We start from the raw sequence: 15,072 nt of genomic DNA, 5'->3' as shown, positions 1-15,072 counted from the left end.
GGCAAGGCAGCACTGGGGAGCTCACATCACAGCTTGCTGGGGTGCATGACAGAATGAGGCCTCCCCTCAGCTCAAACTCAGCCTCAGCAACTGCAAAGACCTTCATTCCCTGGCGAGTCTTTACCATTAATTCAGTTTCTCTGTCCACATTGTTTAGCTTACTTAGACCATGGTGTCAGTGACTGCTGTCAGATAAGCTTGAGGAATGTTCCCTACAGAAGAGCATCTAGGTTGGTTCCACAATCTAGCTATTATGAACTGAGCTGCAGTCTGTAAAAAAAAAAAAAAAAAAAAAAAAAAAAAAAGATTTCTCGATTCAAATCAAAATGGAAATACAACATACCAAAAGCTGTGGGATACAGCAAAAGTGGTACTAACAGGGAATTTTACAGCAATGAGTACCTACATAAAAAATATAAAAAGAGCTCAAATAAACAACCCAGTGATGCATCTCAAGTTCTTAAAAAAGCAAGAGCTAAACTCGAAGTCAGTAGAAGGAGAGAAGCATAAATATCCAAGCAACAATAATAAAATAGAGATCAAATAAATAATATAAAGAAACAATGAAAGAGAGTTGGTTTCTTGAAAAGTTAAACAAAAATATTTTATTTTATTGATTGATACATAATATTTATAGATATTTATGAGGTAGTGTGATGTTTTTATTCATGCATACATTAGGTAGTGATTAACTCAGGATAACAGCATTTCCAGCATTTTATACTTTCATCAGTTCTTAATGCTGAGTACATTCAAAACCTTTCTTCTAACTACTTTGAGTTATATGATGCTTTATTATTAATTACATCCACCCTGCTGTGCCATAGAACACTAGGATGTATTCCTCCTCTCTAACGTTGGCATTGTACCTATTTACAGACCTTTCTTTTTATTCCTCCCCACTAGTCCTCCTTATCTCTGGTAACCACTATTCTATTCTCAACTTCTTTGAGATCAAGTTTTTTTAGATTTTTATAAGTGAGATCATTCCTTGTCTTTTGGTATTCAGCATATATAATTAAACATATGTTTTCCAGTTCCACCCATATTGTGCCAGTTGACAGGATTTTATGCTTTTTATAGCTGAATAGTATTCCATCTTGTATATATACCATATTTTTTGTGTCTGTTCATGTACTGATGGAATTTAGGTTGACACCACATTCTGGCAATTATGAGTAATGATGCTATAAACTCGAAAGGGCAGGTGTCTTTTTGACAGTTTATTTCATTTTCTTTGGGTATATAACCAGTAGTGCAATTTCTAGATCACATGGTATTTCTTTTTTTGTGTTTTTGAGAAAACTCTATACTGTTTTCCATAATGATTGTACTCATTTATATTCCTACCAATAGTGCATAAGAGTTCCTCTTTCTCCACATCATTAGTTATTTTTTGTCTTTTGATAATAGCCATTCTAACTGGGGTGAGGTGCTATTTCATTGTGCTTTTAATGTGCATTTCCCCAATGATTAGTGATATTTAGTAACTTTGCATATATCTTTTTTACCATTTGTATGTCTCCTATTGAGAAATATATATTCAGATCTTTAATTCATTTTTAATTTATTTGGGGTGTTTTTTTCTTTTTTAAAAATATTTATTTTTTAATTTTTTACAGACTGTTTTTTGATTCATTGTACAAAAATGGGGCACATCATTTCATTTCTATGGTTGTACATGGTGTAGATTCATACCATTCGTGTAATCATACATGTACATAGGGTAATGATGGCTGTCTCATTCTACCATTTTTCATACTCCTCCCTCTCATTTCCTTCTACATAATCTAAAGTTCCTCCATTCTTCTCTCACTCCCCACTCCCCCCCAACTCCCATTATATATCATTCTCCACTTATCAGGGAAACCATTTGGTCTTTGTTTTTTGGGGATTGACTTATTTCATTTAGCATGATATTCTCCAATTCCATCCATTTATTTGTAAATGCCATAATATTATTCTCCTTTATGGCTGAATAATATTCCATTGTATATTATAACAGTTTCTTTATCCATTCATCTGTTGAAAGACATTTAGGTTGGTTCCACAATCTAGCTATTGTGAATTGATCTGCTATAAGCATTGATGTGGCTGTGATAAATGGGATGAACTCAAACTAAAAAGCTTTTTCTCAGCAAAGGATTTAATCAATAATGTGAAAAGAGAGCCTGCACAGTAGGAGAAAATCTTTTCCGCATGTACTTGAGATAGAGTACTTATCTCCAAAATTTATAAAGAACTTACAAAGCTTTACACCCAAAATACAAAGAACCCAATCAATATATGAACCAAGGAACTGGACAGACACTTTGCAGAAGAAGACATACAGGCGATTAATAAATATATGAAAAAGTGTTCAACATCTCTAGTAATTACAGAAATGCAAATTAAAACAACTCTACGATTTCATCTTACTCCAATTAGAATGGCTATTATCAAGAACACAAACAATAATAGATGTTGGCATGGATGTGGGGAAAAGGCACACTTTCACATTGCTGGTGGAGTTGCAAATTGGTGCAGCTGCTCTGGAAAGCAGAGTGGAGAATCCTCAGAAAACTTGGAATAGACCCACCTTTTGACCCAGTTATCCCACTCCTCAGTTTACACCCAAAGGACTTAAAATTAGCATACTACAGTAATATAGCCACATCAATGTGTTTCTTGATATGATATGCATGTCAATTCCTCTTCAGATATAAGAGTTTACAGATATTTTCTCCAATTCTGCAGATTGTCTCTGTACTCTGTAGATTTGTTTCCCTTGTGGTGCAGAAGCTTCTTAGAATGATGTAACTCTATTTGTCTGTTTTTGCTTTCGTTACATGTGTTTTAGAGATCATTTAAGAAAAAACACAGTCTACATCAATGTTTTGAAGTACTTCCCCTAGGTTTTCTTTTAGAAGCTTTGTAGTTTCAGGTCTAGAAGTTAGGTCTTTGATCTAATTTGACTTGATTATTTTGCATATGGTAAGAGATAGGGTTCTAGTTCATTCTTCTTTATATGGATTACTAGTTTCCCTAGTGCCATTTACTGAAGATATTGAGCTTTCTCCAATGTTTGTTTTTAGAGATTTTGTCAAAGATCATTTGTCTATAGATGTGTGAATTTATTTGGGGGTTCTCTATTCTGTTCTATTAATAACTGGTTTTATGTCAGTACCATGATATTTGGTTACTATTGCTTTGCAGTATGTTTTGAGGCCAGGTATAATGATCACTCCCGTTTTGTTCCTTTTGCTCAATATTGCTTTAGTTATTCAGAGTCTCTTGTATTTCCACATCATTGACAAGTTTTATGATTGGTTGATTTTTCTTTGGCTTTAAAAAGAAAGAAAGAAAGAAAATGGATAAGAGCTATTAGACCAGACAAACATTTCTGTAAAGAACCAACTACAAAACATTTTAGGCTGTAGCTCCACTGAGGAATAAAAGCGATCATAGGCAATATGTAAACAAATGAGTTTGGTCATGTTCCAATAAAAAATTATTTGTGGACACTAAAAGTTGAATTTCTTATAGTTTTTGTCACAAAATATTATATTCCTCTTAGTTTTTTGACCATGCAAAAATGTAAAACCATTTATAGCTTGCAAACCTAAAATAACAGAAACGAGAAGGAGCAAAAAATTATCAAATATCCTACGAAAGCATGTAGTTAGGAGTAGTTAGAAATTAATTTGGGCAGGTACAGGGAAAGTGGCAAGTCTAACATTCTATATATAAATTTAATTGGACGCTATAAAATGTATTCTGCCCGGGGCAAAGAAAGGGTGAAAATTAGAAAAGAAAGAGGCAAACACACTCCAATGAGGAGCTATAATTCCCACCTAGGGCAACTAAGTTTCTCCCTAAATGATTCTGCCACTTGTTCACTCTTCACTTTGGACAATTTTCTTATCCCTTTTCTCTGAATTAACTCAAGCATAATAATAGAAATTATCTCATAGGTTGTTAGGAGGTTTAAATGAATTAATACATGTAAAGAACATAAAACTATGCTTGACCCAAAGAATGTTTCAGCAAATATCATTGACATTAATGATGATTATAATGTCATTATTATGTGTGTAGACATGACATTGTTTATCCCTTTCAAAGATGATTGGACCAAAAGCTAGACAGGCAGAGTGTTCTGCCCACAGTAGGACTAAACAGGTGGCGATATGTTGGAGAAAGGAAGAGGTTGATCACTCATTGTCTGTAAACTTCCTTTTCTTTATCCGTAAAACTAAAGGTATAAAGACCATGTAACTTTTGCCTCTTCCTCTACTGACATTGTGTAATATGAACACATTTAAAAGTCACATAAAAATGAAATTGAAATGCATACAGATGAATATAACACATAATAATTACCATTAGAACCCAAGAAAATGGATTACTTTAATGAGAATTGTTCAGAATAATGGGTTTAGTATGCTTCCTCTGTTATTTCTAAGGAAGGAACTAAATGGATAAATCCTTTTTATTTCCCTGGCTGGCTTTTTTATATGCAAGGATGACTAATGGATATTGTTTCTGCCTTCTACATTTTCTTAAGTACTTTTCAAGCACTCTGAAATGCTTTTCTTTCCCTTAAGACTCTTTCCTTTTCCACAATAGAGCTAAAAAGAATAGTTCCAGGACACAGCCTATAATTTTGTGACTTCCTTCCTGACTGGGCAAAAAACAAACAAAAAAAAAACAAAAAACAAAAATGACTTGAGTATGTACTTATAGTTTTAAGCATGCCTGGCTAAGAAGATCAAATCTCATGATGCTGAAAGAGGAATGTGGAAATCAATTGTCCATCATCAGAGCAATTGACTTTAATGTGACATTTTAAAGACTCAAATATTTGTTGATGGAACTATACTGTGTTTGGGCTATTAAACACAATGCTCATTCTAGAACATCCAAAAATTCCTGACAGCAAATTGTCCACACTTGAATAAACAGAAGACAAAGATATGATTAGGATTCTGTAGATTTACATTTTAAATTTAATAACAAGTATTTGCTCAAAATATTCCAATATTGCCTCGCATACATAAAATAAACAGAATAGGAGCTTTTATTCATATATTAAGACATTTCATTAAAAAATGAACATTTAATGAGACTCTTGAGAACAGGAACTCGTCACAGAACATACACCCTGCTGTGTGAATTAATCATCGTATGGACTCATTGGATTATTTCATTTGCTTTGACTCCTCTCAGCACAACTTGGTCTCCCCTATTGTTGTTTTTCTATTTTATTGAGGTGGGAGGAGAGTTAATTACTGCAATCAGTTGTCCTTTCTGCCTTTAGCTGAAGGCCAAGCCAAATCAGCGACTTTGTATTCTGACTTAGAGAGTAAGAAAAGAAATAGGAATGATAGTGGGGAGTATAACTAAAGGAAGATGCCATTTTGTACCAAGAAGTACTTCATAATAATCAACAGCTTTAATAAGCCCTGTTTGCTGTTTCCACTATGAGACACCAAGTTCATTTTGTCAGTAGGATTCTGCTGCCTTCTGCAGGACAGTGGGAAGCTACCAGCAATGGCATTTTCCAGGGTATTGGCGGGAGATTGTAGCATATTTCTTCATGAAATTTTAAACTTTCAGCTGTGTTTGTGTCAACGTTCTCAGAACTCAGCTCTGAATTAATGCAGTTGTTTTACTCTGGTGTTGCCCTACTCAGTGAAATTTGTTCACCTTAATGTCCACCCCTCCTTACTTCATCAGTTACTTATTTATATTTTAAATTGAGGCTAGCTTTCTTGCAGTGATGACTATAAATTGCTAAGAATGTGTTTTCCTACCATTGCCACTTTTGGAAAACTGTTTAGGACTTTGCTTTTTATTTCTTTCTCTAGGTTAATTTTTTAACTTCCTACATTAACAGCATCCTCAATTTATATTACTATTTTTTCCACCTTATGCCACTTTTAGCAGCTAACTCACTGTAGTGGCAGTCCTGGACCATAACAACATCCAGTAATCCTTCTGACCAGTTCAAATTGTTTTGTATCTTCGGTAACCTTTCGTGTGCCTCTAATAAAATGCCAACATTTCATTTTATTCTCATTTTAAATATTAGGAAACTATTTAAATGGTGGAAATAAATGAAAATGAAGAGTAACTGAGTATCAGAAAATATAATTCAATAATGACTAAATTAGTGGTTAGATAGATGAACACAATAGGGACATTATGAGAGAAAGTCACAATTTTCATTTGAAATATTTATCAATAACTATGTTAAAAATGCAGCTTTATTGAAATTACTATTGTTGAAAGTGGATTTCATAAGCATATCCTTCAATAAACAAACAAGTTTTACATACCATATGTTGAAAATTTTGCTACTATTAAGACCATTCTGGCTTAAAACATAATTTTACAGATAAGCATTTCAGTTCTTGTTCTAGAAATACTTTTTAAAAATCTTTACTCTTTTAAAATTATTTTTCATTATTAGAAATTAAGCTTGGATTCCATGGTCAAAGTATCCTTGTGTTTTTATATGTAAGCAAAACAAGTTCCAAAAAAAAAATTGGAAAAAGCAAAATTCATGTATTTTCCATGTACTGTATTTCCATCAGAGTCATCTCAAACCTTCTAATAACATACCTTTAAATCTTACCACTTAGGCAATTCACCTGTATAGGCATTAGAGGGCTGGTCAATCAAGACTGGAGTGAAAGGAGGTTGAAAATAAAGGAACATAAAATTGTCTCATTCATTCAATAAATACTTTTTGACCAAATAGATGTAGCATAAGTGGTAAAAACAACCACAAAATTAACTTGCTTTTCCTACCTCCAAGCTATTTGATCATTCATTAGGATCAATGGATTCATTTACTAAATCATTGATTGATTATCTCTTTTTAATTTTAACTGACAGAAGACAAATTTTCACAAGGCAAACCTCTTATTCTCATCTTAAAGCAATTTGGTCATTTACTGGAACAGCACAAGTTCAGACGTTTTCATGGTCTGTCCATGTTTTCTGAAAACCACTTAAAATGTGTTACAATGGAGTCTGATCAAACTGCTCAGATACATGAAGTTGCTTAGCACACCGGCTTTAATAAACTTCTGTGATGTTTATAAATCTTATTTCCAAAAGCAGAACTGGAAATTGAAATAGGTACTGGTTCAGCGTCCTTAATTCTGTTTGAACAAATATCCTAACATTTATTTTTTACTAAATAACACATAACAACACAAGTCTGAGCCATTGTGGTTGTAGAGTTACCTTAAGTGTAAATTGTAAAACTCTACTGTTCTGCTAGTTTCTCTTTTTAGTTTGTTTTTGTGTTTTGCAGTCTGAATGTAAACTAAGCATGGAATTCAGCTAGAATTAGAATAAGTATCTGTGTAGAAGCAAATTATACGTTGGTATGGTGAGACTTCTGTAAGTCTCACTCTTGGAATTGTTAATTGAATTTGGTGTAAAAATAGATGAAAAGAATCTTTGTTAATTAGATGTGGATACTGCTTGGAAGTTGTTGTAAAATAGGTAAAGGCAAATATTAATTTTAAAACATGAAAATGAGGGTCCCTGTCCAATTAGCACTTGGGAGTTTCTGTGGATGTAATTTATTTTCAAAAGTAGTTTGGAAAGTTTCCAGATAAGTTGAAATACCTATGCCACATAAAAATTATAAGAAAAAGTGGTAAGTAATGTAAACAGCAAGATTTTTATTCCTAGGAATAATTGAGGTACATCTTCTAACAGGTTTTTGAAGATAGTTTCCAAATTGTTTGCCAGGATAGGGCAGTAAATTCCCTAGTTCTCAGACTATGTATCTGTAGCACTGACCTAGATAAATACTTGTATGGTGTATGCAGTGAATCATTCCATTAATTATCAAAAGGCATTAAAGCATATTGCTTAAAAACCATAAGATTTTAAGAAATTCTATCTAAATTAAAAAACTTTCTCTGTCGTATCTTTTTCTATATGGCCTCAAGTACATTACTTAGGCACTCTATGCTAGTTTCCTCATTTGTAAAATAAAAATAAAAATAATCAAAATACAACTTTATTGGAAATAATAAATAAGGTGATGCATATAAATCACCTCACAGCACACAGGGGATATATGTTCAACATGTGACGGCTATCATTATAGCCAGGAGTTTTTAATAAGGAATTTCACTTCTAAACTCATAATTCTTACTTTCCTTCTTTATCAAATTTCACAGAAATGTCCTCCACCTTAGATTTTCTGAATTAAAAAGAAGAAAAATATCAAATGAAAAGTAATTTACATTACTTTTCTTGTCCCACTTTAAGAATGCTATTAGAAGAATTTGCTCCTTAGATACTCTTGGAATTCCATTTTTCTTTCTAATGCAAATCCATTTTTAGTGTAAGTCACATAAACATAATGTATTTTGATGCATTTGAGCCCTGGTACCTAAGCTGCAATACACTTACAAGTATTTTAGTAATATTTTGAGACACCTTGAAATTGCCTCTTACTTTACATTTACATATTGTCTCGGTTACTTTCATTGAACTACCCTTTCATTATCTTATTGCCTCTCCCCTTTACAGTTGCCATGTGCCTTCATAATATGTCTTCTACTCTATTTGCTCCTCATGCTATGGCTATGCAAAACTTACAAGGTTCTATCAGTACTTTTTAAATTTTATTTCCCCAATGAGTTCTTCAGTGGATTTTTTTTTTTAACCTTATGGGCATTTGGAAAGTTTTCAGGTTCATATAGCTTCCTATATGGATAACTAATTTTCTTCTCCATTTATAAATCCTGCAGTTTTGCATCCAAGGTTTCCAACTCTCCGTAGGTCTTTTCTACCCATGTAGTCTTCTACCATTTGACAGTTCATAAATATTTCTAGAGTACCTTCTATTTGTCAGTGTGTGGTCTAAGAATGGGCAAATAATAGATATAATTCCTGATCTCAAGGCACTCAGTATCAAAATGGGTGGTGAAGACACTAACATGCAATTGGGGTAGAGTTATAATTCTATGTCATGGAGAATTCAGAGGAATTATGTAACTTACCTCCCTGAGATGGTGTGGTCCTAGAATCCATCTCAAAGACCTAAAATGAGTAAGTAGTCAACAAGGTGGAAAGGCAGCCCAGGTGTGTATTAAAACTCATAGTCAAGGTGGTAAATGTGTGACTGACAAAATTAAAGCCTTTCAATAATGTAGAGCATGGAGTATGAGTAGGAAGATAACATCAAAGAGGCAAGGGGAATCCAACTCATTCTTGTCATTACATAATGAATATTTAGTGCACATTGTATTTGACCAAATACTTCACAGTACAAATGCACTGTAAGATATGACTTTTTACCCTCCCCCTATCTTACAGAAAAAGAACATGAGTTTGAGGTTAAGTAAAAACTTGCATGGTATCACACAACCAGCAACAATTAAAAGGGCCAGTACTTACCCTTGGCCTTTCAAGAATATTTTTAAAAAATAGCATGCTTCTTGGAATCACCTCCCAAATAAACTACTTGTACTCAATTACTTATCTCAGGGTCTGCTTTCAAAATATCTGGATCTTAGATAAAAAGAATAATATAGATGAAAAGTTGATATAAATAAGCAAGTTTACACAATGTATTTAGCACAGTTTCTGGCATATTTTAAGAACTCAATAAATTATTATTATTTGTTGTTATAGTCTTACTACTTTCTTCTTTATCCTTTACTAGAATGTAATTTCCAGGAGAGAAGTACCTTGTCTGCATTTTCCCCAACAGTATCTGAAACAGAACAGTAATCAATAAATAGTCATTAAATAAATTAATTCATGCATCTTATATCTTTGAGAAATCCTAAAATTTGAGATATAATAGTTGGTTACGGTGGTATGGACCTGTAATACCAATGAGTCAGGAGACTGAGACAGGAGAATCACAAATTTGAGGCCAGCCTCAAAAACTTAGTGATACCCTCAGCAACTTAGTGAGACCCTATCACAAAATAAAAATAAATAAATAAGGACTGGGGATGTCTCAATAGTAAAATACTCCTGGTTTCAATCCCCAGTACAGAGAGAGAGAGAGAGAGAGAGAGAGAGAGAGAGAGAGACTATATTAATTTCTCCCAAAATCACTTTTCTCTTTAGGATCATATTGTTTCTAAGGTGTCAGCTTTCACTGATACCTTAGCTGTTATGTGGAGAACATTTTACATTATCTGAGGAACTAACTGAAACATTTTTATGGATTTCAAACATTAATTTTCAACTGTAATTTATATTTTTTGAAACTTCTGCCTGAAAAGTTCTTCTGCCAGGTATTCATGTATCCTATTTTCAAATTCATACTTATAAATCACCTCATTTCTAATTGTTATACTTCCCAGCATCTTTCCCTTGTTTTAATTATTACCTTTTAAAATGTGCTCTACTTATTTTTGTTTATAATTTTTTTTTCTACAACAAGAATGAAAGAATTTCTTCCCTTTTCTTCTCAGCATTTCTGTAATGCCTAGTAAGTCATCAGTACACAACAACTATCTGAGAAAGGAACTGATCTCTCCAGGTGTCAAAGAAAACAGTAATTCAAAGGCAAAGAGATAGGAGAGTCTGGCATAAGAGCTAGAAGTGTCACAAATACAATACAGGAGAAAACTAAAGAGAGTTCAGAAATTTTCCAGATGGGAAAACTGGTCATCAAGACCACTGTAGCACTGTATGCAGTTAGAAATTGATAAGAGCCATAAACAACCCGATAGAGACAAGGACAAGAATGAAACTTGGGAGACTAACTTGAAAATACACAGAGTTTTGGAGTGCTCAAAAGAAATGGGTCAGGTGTCAGAAACTTGATGAAAAGTCAAGAAACACAAATAAGGAGCAGGACAAAGCAACAAACCAGAGAGAAAGAAGCACAGAGATACCAAGTTTAAGTTCAAACACTTGAGCTTTGCTGATCCATCAGTCCTCCATCTTCTTTCAGATAGCTATATAGATACATACACTTTTTTTTTTTTTTTTGCCTTGGCAACCTAGAGAACTATGAACCCAAAGTATTAGAAATACAATAAACCTGTGGTCTTCTATCCACCAAAAATATCTTAATCTATCACATTTCATCTTGAATGGCAACATATGATTTGGGAATGATACACATATTCGAACTGTAACAATTCTCCTCATTAATCTATTTTTATCTTAGTTTAATCATTTTTTAAAATATGAATAGTACCTCTTTCTCAGATAAAAGTAGTTTAGTGCTTGTATGTAGTGGGTTTTCAGAGCTTTTTGACAATTACAGAAGAACTGTATAACCGGGCTTGTGTAGAAGTGGTTCCTCTCACATGCATGTCATTCTATTGGAGGAGACCATGTTGTTTAGCAGTGATCAAGCAGACCTACTTCAGTATTCTAGTCAAGTTACATGGGCCCTCCCTCTGAGAGCTTTCCCAGTCAGTGAGCTCACAGAATGTGTTGAGACCATCATCCACTTTTATTCTGTTTGTGGTTCCAAGTGGATTTCTCAGCTTCTCCTGTGTCCACTTCTCCAGCCAACTGGGAGAATTTTCTCAAGAGGCCTGTACAACCTCTAGTACCAGTGATTTGCAGATGACTTTCTCACTCTTACAACATGTTGAAGAGATGGTTCAACCCCCAAAGTTAAATTCTTAGGAGAGAATCCCTCACTTTCCTAGGGTGAAAAGGAGAAATCAACTAGTACCACCTATAATTAAATGCTGAAGCTTTGCATTCATAACTACTCAGGATAACTTGTTATTAGAGAAAATGGAGCAGGATAGAATCATATTAGCATGATAGAGAACATAGAATAGTGTACATTGTTCTCTTGTTTCAAAAGCCTATTTTTTTTTTACTTGACTTATTTTAAAAACAGTTTGCATGCTAGTGTTTGAAAACTATGTCTTTCTTGGAATTAATTGACATATATACTTCAGAAAAAATTGATGTTTATAATTTTTTAACAATGATAAAATCATATGTGTGCATATTGTTTTCTCAATGATTTCGGTGTTTTGATGCTTTTTAAATAAGGGTATTAATTCATTTTTTCAATAATTCAGCAAAATTATATAGATGGCCTGCACTTTTCTTATTTTTTTTTTTTTTTTAGGATCTAGGATATACTTAGATTTATCACACTTATTAAACAAATGGAAATTCACTGGTTAACTGAGAGTTCAGTTTGGTGTATGGATGCTTTTTAAATGGTCTTGCTTAATTTCTAAGTAGATTAAATAATGGAAGAAAATACATAGAATTTTTTAATGTACCGATACATTTGTCTTAACATATCTGTTAAGTCATGGATGTTATTGGTATATAATAGTTACATTTTTTAAAAATTCATCATAAAATTTCGCCATATCAATAGTAACACATTTTGTACAACAGGCAATATGTTAAAGTCATATTAAATGATTTTTTTCAGAAGCTATTTCATTACTCTTGTTTTTCCTTTCAAGTGATCAATTTCCATGTTCCCTAATATGAAAGAAATGTCTGGTTTCTCATGTACTCAAAATTTTTTTTTCTGTTACTCATGAATTAATTAGGTTTACATTCTTTATTTTTCATTGCCATTCATTAATTCATTCAACACATTTTATTAAATAGCCTGATATAATAATGTGGCTATTTCATATGAAAATTTTATTTTCAATAAAGTATACCTTTGAAAGTGAATTACCCATGTGATATTATTAGAACTTCTGCAAGCTAGACAAACAAGCAGAGTGAAGTAAATAAAGGAATAAAACATTGCATTTTAATAAAGGTTACAGACACCTATAAAATAATCAGGAATATATTGTAAAAAGTGTTTTCTGGCAAGGAGTCTTGTCTCTGAGGGGAGTTATTTCAGCTGAGTTTTGAACTCCAGGATATTGTCAGCTCTGATAATATAAAAAATGGTTCAGGTGAAAGGACAAAGGAGTTCCTCAGTTCCAGGGAAGATAGTTACAGGTATATTTGAGGAATAAAAAGAGGCCAGTGTTCCCCAAATCAAAGGGATCATAGAGGATAGTATAGACTTTGTAATAAGTTTAAATATAAACTAAATAAGTTGGGAAAGCATTGTAGTTTTTTAGAAAGCTGAAAGGTAGTACAATAGAACTTCCAGGTAAGGGATATACCTGGTGGATCTGTAGGCAAGAATGGGAGTGAAGAAACCAATTATTTGGTGATTGCAGTACTGTGAGAGAGAGACATTTACATAGCTATTCTTGATTGTGGGGTGATCTGCCCTGATGAAATGATGGGCCATGTGTTCAGATGCCAAAAGTCATGTGACAGACCTCCTGACCTCAGAGGCACATGGTGGCAGATTCAGGCACTGAAGTATTGACTGATGGTAGCACCACAAATACCTAACCTCTTGATGTCCTTAAAACTTATTTAATAATGACTGATGTGTGTGACACAGTGGTCTCATAATTTCAAATATTTTATCAATTTTATATGTTTTGATATCTATTATATATTGTATCAATATCATTTACTGCACATTAAATACCATGGAAATTCTCTTTCCTAGATTGAATACTATTGTTTGAATTGATAAAATCATAACATTTGTTATGAAATCATTTATGACATTAATATAAAGATAATATTTTCAAAATTATATATCTACATAGAAAATATATTTTAAAGTACAGTCTTGAAAGGGCCAGAAACCTTGCTCTACTGTCTGTGTTGCTAAGCTCCTGTATACTACAATGACCTGAGAACATGTTTCTTAGTTGAAATAATCATGTCTGTAAAATTGAGCTGAAAATTGCAAAAATTAATTGCTTTGGAATTTATAATTTTAGCAAAATAAGAAAGTTTGGATGAGAAATGCTAAGTTAATAGTCACTAAAATATAGATGAGACAAATTTAATTCTGAGTACTCATGAGAGTGTTACAGAATTATTTAAATCCAGCTTCTGTATTTGCTTGTTTTAAAATTGCAGATGTGCTACCACTGCAGGGTAAACAACTGTGACCATAATTAACTTCAACCTTCAATCTCTTTATTTATGTTTCTTACATAAATAGAAAGTAAAGACAATAAGAATTTTTATGATATCTCACAAGTTAATTTAAAAAGTAATTTCATAATCCACTACACATGGATCAGATCTTTAGATACTCTTCCAACTAGATAAATTTTTTGACTAGAAAGTATTTCTGAAATAAATTTCACAGAGTTTTCACCTTTTGTTAGAAGAGGTTTTATGAATTCTCATTATTCAAAACATTGACCTAGATTTTAAAAACATTTTTGAAATGAGTAAAATTTAACATTTACTTTTTGACCATCTGTTAGTATTCATTAGTTATTAACCACAAACAAGTAAATTCAATTTTTTAGTCTAAATTTTAAAGGAATAATGTTTTTATTTTGCAGATTGTTGCCTTGCGTGAGCAAAATGTTCATATACAAAGAAAAATGGCATCAAGTGAGGGATCCACAGAATCAGAGCATCTTGAAGGGATGGAACCTGGCCAGAAAGTCCACGAAAAGGTCTGACACATGAGACATATTCTTACACAATAATTTTTACTTGCTGTATACCATTTGACAGGGGTATGGGGTATAAAAACCATGTCAAAACTTTCTTTAATGTTGATTATTTTGGGGCAAAACTTCATGGTGATTTCCCTTCTCATTTATTATTAATTTAATTATTTTAAAAATAATACATATGTGTATTGTTTGTACTTTTGCACATACATTTTTAAATTTATCTTTACTTTTAATTTGATTCTTTTCAAAATAATTCAAGTATATATCATTGAATTTATATAGAATAAATATATAAAATATACAATTATTTTATTTTATTTTATTTTATTTTTTGGAAAACTGGCAATTGAACCAGGGGCACTGTACCACAGAGCTATATCCCCTTTGCCTTTTATTCTTTATTTTGAGACAGGGTCTTGCCATGTTGCTCAGACCAGCCTTGAACTTGCAATCCTCCTGCCTCAGCTTCCCAAATAGCCTAGATTATAGACATGCAGCATGGTACCCTGCTATAAAGTATACAATCTAAAGTGTGCATATGTATGTGTGTACATATATATGCACACACTTGCATACATACAAAAATTAT

At 32.7% G+C, this 15,072-nt stretch overlaps 1 protein-coding gene across 13 annotated transcripts in view; it reads left to right on the top strand.

Moving 5' to 3' along the window:
* Ppfia2 (PTPRF interacting protein alpha 2) overlaps nt 1-15,072 on the top strand; it is a 462,148-nt gene that overhangs the window by 294,595 nt on the left and 152,481 nt on the right. For all 13 annotated transcript variants that reach the window (XM_047551047.1, XM_047551046.1, XM_047551044.1 and 10 more), the window contains one exon: nt 14,364-14,480. In XM_047551047.1, coding sequence (XP_047407003.1) covers nt 14,364-14,480 — 117 coding nt within the window. The remainder of the gene's footprint in view (nt 1-14,363; nt 14,481-15,072) is intronic.

This window comes from Sciurus carolinensis, chromosome 4 (assembly GCF_902686445.1).
Source record: "Sciurus carolinensis chromosome 4, mSciCar1.2, whole genome shotgun sequence".
In the NCBI taxonomy this organism is placed as follows: Eukaryota; Metazoa; Chordata; class Mammalia; order Rodentia; family Sciuridae; genus Sciurus; species Sciurus carolinensis.
The sequence above is the reverse complement of the archived record's forward strand: the minus strand, read 5'-3'. Positions and strand labels throughout refer to the sequence as shown.